The sequence below is a fragment of the Camellia sinensis genome, chromosome 14 (assembly GCF_055761805.1).
Source record: "Camellia sinensis isolate YWXY chromosome 14, ASM5576180v1, whole genome shotgun sequence".
NCBI lineage: Eukaryota > Viridiplantae > Streptophyta > Magnoliopsida > Ericales > Theaceae > Camellia > Camellia sinensis.
The window spans coordinates 63778805-63782453 of record NC_138974.1 but is presented as its reverse complement, the minus strand read 5'-3'; the positions used below and the strand labels follow the sequence as shown (position 1 = coordinate 63782453).

The following is a 3649-nucleotide window of genomic DNA, read 5'->3' as shown; positions in this document are numbered from 1 at the left end:
CCAAGTAGATTTCTCAATTCCCCGATGATGCCATGGCACTTTTACCAAGTGAACCGTCTTGCCTCTAAGGTTCTTTTCTCGATGATCTTGTGTTGCTACAGGTCCTTCTTTAAACGTAACATCTTTGTCAAGACCGATCTCTTTCCATTTGAGGACGTGTGTCGGGTCAGCGATGTATTTTCTCAACATGGATACATGGAAGACGTTGTGTATCCCTGCTAACTGCGCCACTCTTTCCAATACCTCAAAAGGCCCGATATATCGTAGCGACAACTTCTCCTTTCTCCCAAAACGTATGACTCCACGCCTGGGTTGCACTTTTAGGAACACGTGGCTGCCTATTTCAAACATCAATGGTCTTCTCCTCCTGTCTGCATAATTCTTTTGACGGTCTTGGGCAGTCTTTAACCGTTGTCGGATTAATTTGACCTTCTCAGTAGTTTCTAGAACAAGTTCGGGTCCTATCAGATTTGTATCACCCACTTTCGTCTAACAAATCGGCGATCTGCAAGGTTGTCCATATAATGCTTCAAAAGGCGCCATACCGATGCTAGCTTGAAAGCGTTGTTGTAGCCGAATTCAACTAGGGGTAGGTTTCGTTCCCAACTTCCTTGAAAATCCATTGTGCAAGCTCTCAACATGTCTTCGAGTGTCTGGATAATGCGCTCCGATTGTCTATCTGTCTGCGGGTGAAAGGCGGTGCTAAAACATAACTCAGTACCAAGAGCTTCCTGTAGGCTCCCCCAAAATCGAGAGGTGAACCGTGGATCACGATCTGACATAATAGATACCGAAATTCCATGTAGTCGAATGATCTCCCCAATGTAAAGTCTGCACATAGACTCTAAAGTGTCAGTCATTTTATATGGTAAGAAATTCGCTAACTTGGTGAAGCGGTCCACTATCACCCATATAGCATCGCGTCCTCTAGGTGACTTAGGCAACCTTGTCACAAAGTCCATTGTTACGTACTCCCGCTTCCATTCAGCTATCGGTAGAGGTTGCAACATTCCCCCTGGTTTCTGATGTTCCGCCTTCACTTGTTGGCAGGTCAGACATCTTGCTACAAATTTAGCCACTTCTTTCTTTATTCCATTCCACCAATACTGCCTCTTCAAATCTTGGTACATTTTAGTCCCTCCTGGATGTACTGCGAATGTAGAATGATGACATTTCTTCAGTACCTTTTCTCTAAGTAACTCGTCACTTGGTACAAACAATCTATCTTGGTATCTTAAACTCCCATCGAGGTGAATTACCCAATCGGGCATGGGTTCTCCTGATTCCAGACGTCCCTTGATGTAGGCTACCTCTTGATCGTGCTTCTGGGCCTCCATGACCTCATTCATCAACTTAGGCATCACCTTCTGCGCGCTAAGACATGCTTTTGTATCTTGAGATTCTACTTGGATCCTGAACTCATTGAGTGTCTTAACCATGTCTCATTCCTTGACGGAGATCTTAGCCATCATCCCTCTACTCTTGCGACTTAGAGCATCTGCTACTACATTGGCTTTACTAGGGTGATATGAGAGAGTGAACTGGAAATCCTCAAGATACTTCATCCATCGTCTCTGTCTCAAGTTAAGGTCCTTTTGTGTGAATAGATACTTCAGACTCTTGTGATCCGTGAAAATCTCAAATTGTTCCCCGTACAGGTAATGTCGCCACTGCTTTAGGGCAAAAACTACGGCTGCTAACTCCAAGTCATGCGTGGGGTAGTTGCGCTCGCGAGGTTTTACCTGCCTGGATCCACACGCGACTACCTTTCCATTTTGCATGAGTACGCAACCTAATCCTTCTTTAGACGCATCGCAATACATAGTGTACCCCTCTTCTCGTTTTGGGATGGTCAAAATTGGTGCACTAGTTAACCTCTTCTTTAGCTCTTGGAAGGATTTTTCGCAAGCTTCGTCCCACTCGTACTTTACTCCCTTTTGCGTCAAACGAGTCATTGGTTTAGCTAGTTTGGATAAATCTTGGATGAATCTTGGATAATAACCGGCCAATCCTAAGAAGCTGCGGATTTCTGATACGGTTTTTGGTTGCCTCAAATCTAATACTACCTCCACCTTGGTTGGATCCACCGCAATCCCATTCTCTGATACCACATGCCCTAAGAACTTTACTTCATTCAACCAGGACTCATATTTACTCGCCATGGCATATAACTGATTATCCCTAAGAACTTGAAGGACAGTCCTTAAATGTTGCTCATGCTCTTCTTCAGACCTTGAATATACCAAGATGTCATCAATGAACACTACTACAAACTGGTCAAGGTATGGTCTAAAAATCTTATTCATTAGGCTCATGAATACTGCCGGTGCGTTGGTTAGTCCGAAGGGCATTACTACAAACTCATAATGGCTATATCTAGTATGAAAGGCAGTCTTTGGTATATCCTCCTCCTTGACTCGTAGTTGATGGTAACCTTACCTGAGATCGATCTTTGAATAACACCTTGAGCCTCTAAGTTGGTCAAAAAGGTCATCAATCCTTGGGAGTGGGTATTGGTTCTTAATAGTGACTCGATTGAGTTGACGATAATCGATGCATAGCCTTAACGATCTATCATTCTTTTTAGCAAACAGCACGGGTGCTCCCCACGGCGAAGTACTTAGCCTAATGAATCCTTTCTTGAGTAATTCCTGTAGCTGTGTCTTCAATTCTCGTAGTTCTGCTGGTACCATGCGATACAGAGCCATGGATATTGGGGTAGTTCCAGGTTGTAGCTCAATGTTAAAGTCTACTTCCCGGGTTGGCGGCAATCCTGGTAATTCCGTAGGAAATACATCTGCATAATCGCATGCTACGCGCAGAAGTTCTATTTCTCCTTGGTCTTCCTTATTTAGAATCAGGTTTGCTATCTTATCCGCAAGTTGATTGCGCCACTGCGCCCGATGTTTTGCTGAAACCATGGGGTCTTGTCTATCCCCCTTAAACTAGAATCATGTTCCATCTTGCGTATGAGCTACCACTTTCTTCTGACGACAGTCGATCACCACTCGGTGGGCGGACAACCAGTCCATGCCCAAAATAATATCGAAGTCCGACATTTCCATGACACGAAGGTCGCAAGTTAAGCGTAGGTCCGTCATCCCTATCTTACAGTCCTTATAGATCGATCCTACCCGAACACATCCTCCCATAGGTGACATTACACTTAAGGCAGTTGCTAAGGGTTCACATACAAGTTCTAATGACTTAGCACAAGCAAAGGATATGAAAGAATGTGATGCACCGGTATCAAATAAAACATGCACCCAAGAATTGTGTAGTACTAAATTACCCTCAATTACGGATGGGTCCGCTTCTTCCTCTTGTAGGGCAAAGATTCTGCCGGTTGCATTCTAGTTGCCACTGGTCTTGGCATTCTGAGTTCCTCCACTCTTCTGGTGCTGCTGCCCGGTGGATCTTGTCTTATTTGTCCAAGGCTTCTGCCCACCTAACGCCTGGGCATTTGCTCCAGAACCTCCTCCTTGGTATCCCGATGGAGGGAGTTGGGGCATTCGCTCTTTTTGTGTCCTAATTGTTGGCAATGGAATCACTGGATTTGTCCCACCGGCCTTGGTTGATAGCCTCCTCGCTGGATCTGTTGCTGCGGTTGCTATTGTTGCTGTTGTGGTTGTGGTCTGGAGTAAGGCTT

General features: G+C 44.9%; 1 protein-coding gene across 1 annotated transcript; it reads right to left on the bottom strand.

The window, feature by feature from the left end:
* Positions 1-1442: 1442 nt before the first annotated feature.
* Positions 1443-2162, bottom strand: LOC145807038 (putative mitochondrial protein AtMg00860). The gene is made up of 2 exons (XM_082904947.1): positions 1743-2162; positions 1443-1574 (listed from the first exon to the last, which is right to left on the bottom strand). Exons 1-2 carry the CDS (start codon positions 2160-2162, stop codon positions 1443-1445), a joined length of 552 nt encoding a protein of 183 aa, XP_082761073.1.
* Positions 2163-3649: the final 1487 nt, after the last annotated feature.

What these genes read in the sequence shown, in the direction of transcription:
- LOC145807038 (XM_082904947.1), bottom strand. Translation starts at nt 2,162, where the DNA reads ATGGCGAGTAAATATGAGTCCTGGTTGAATGAAGTAAAGTTCTTAGGG. An exon ending in TCGCGTGTGGATCCAGGCAG is followed by an intron (nt 1,575 to 1,742) that starts GTAAAACCTCGC and finishes AACTTGAGACAG; the next exon opens with AGACGATGGATGAAGTATCT.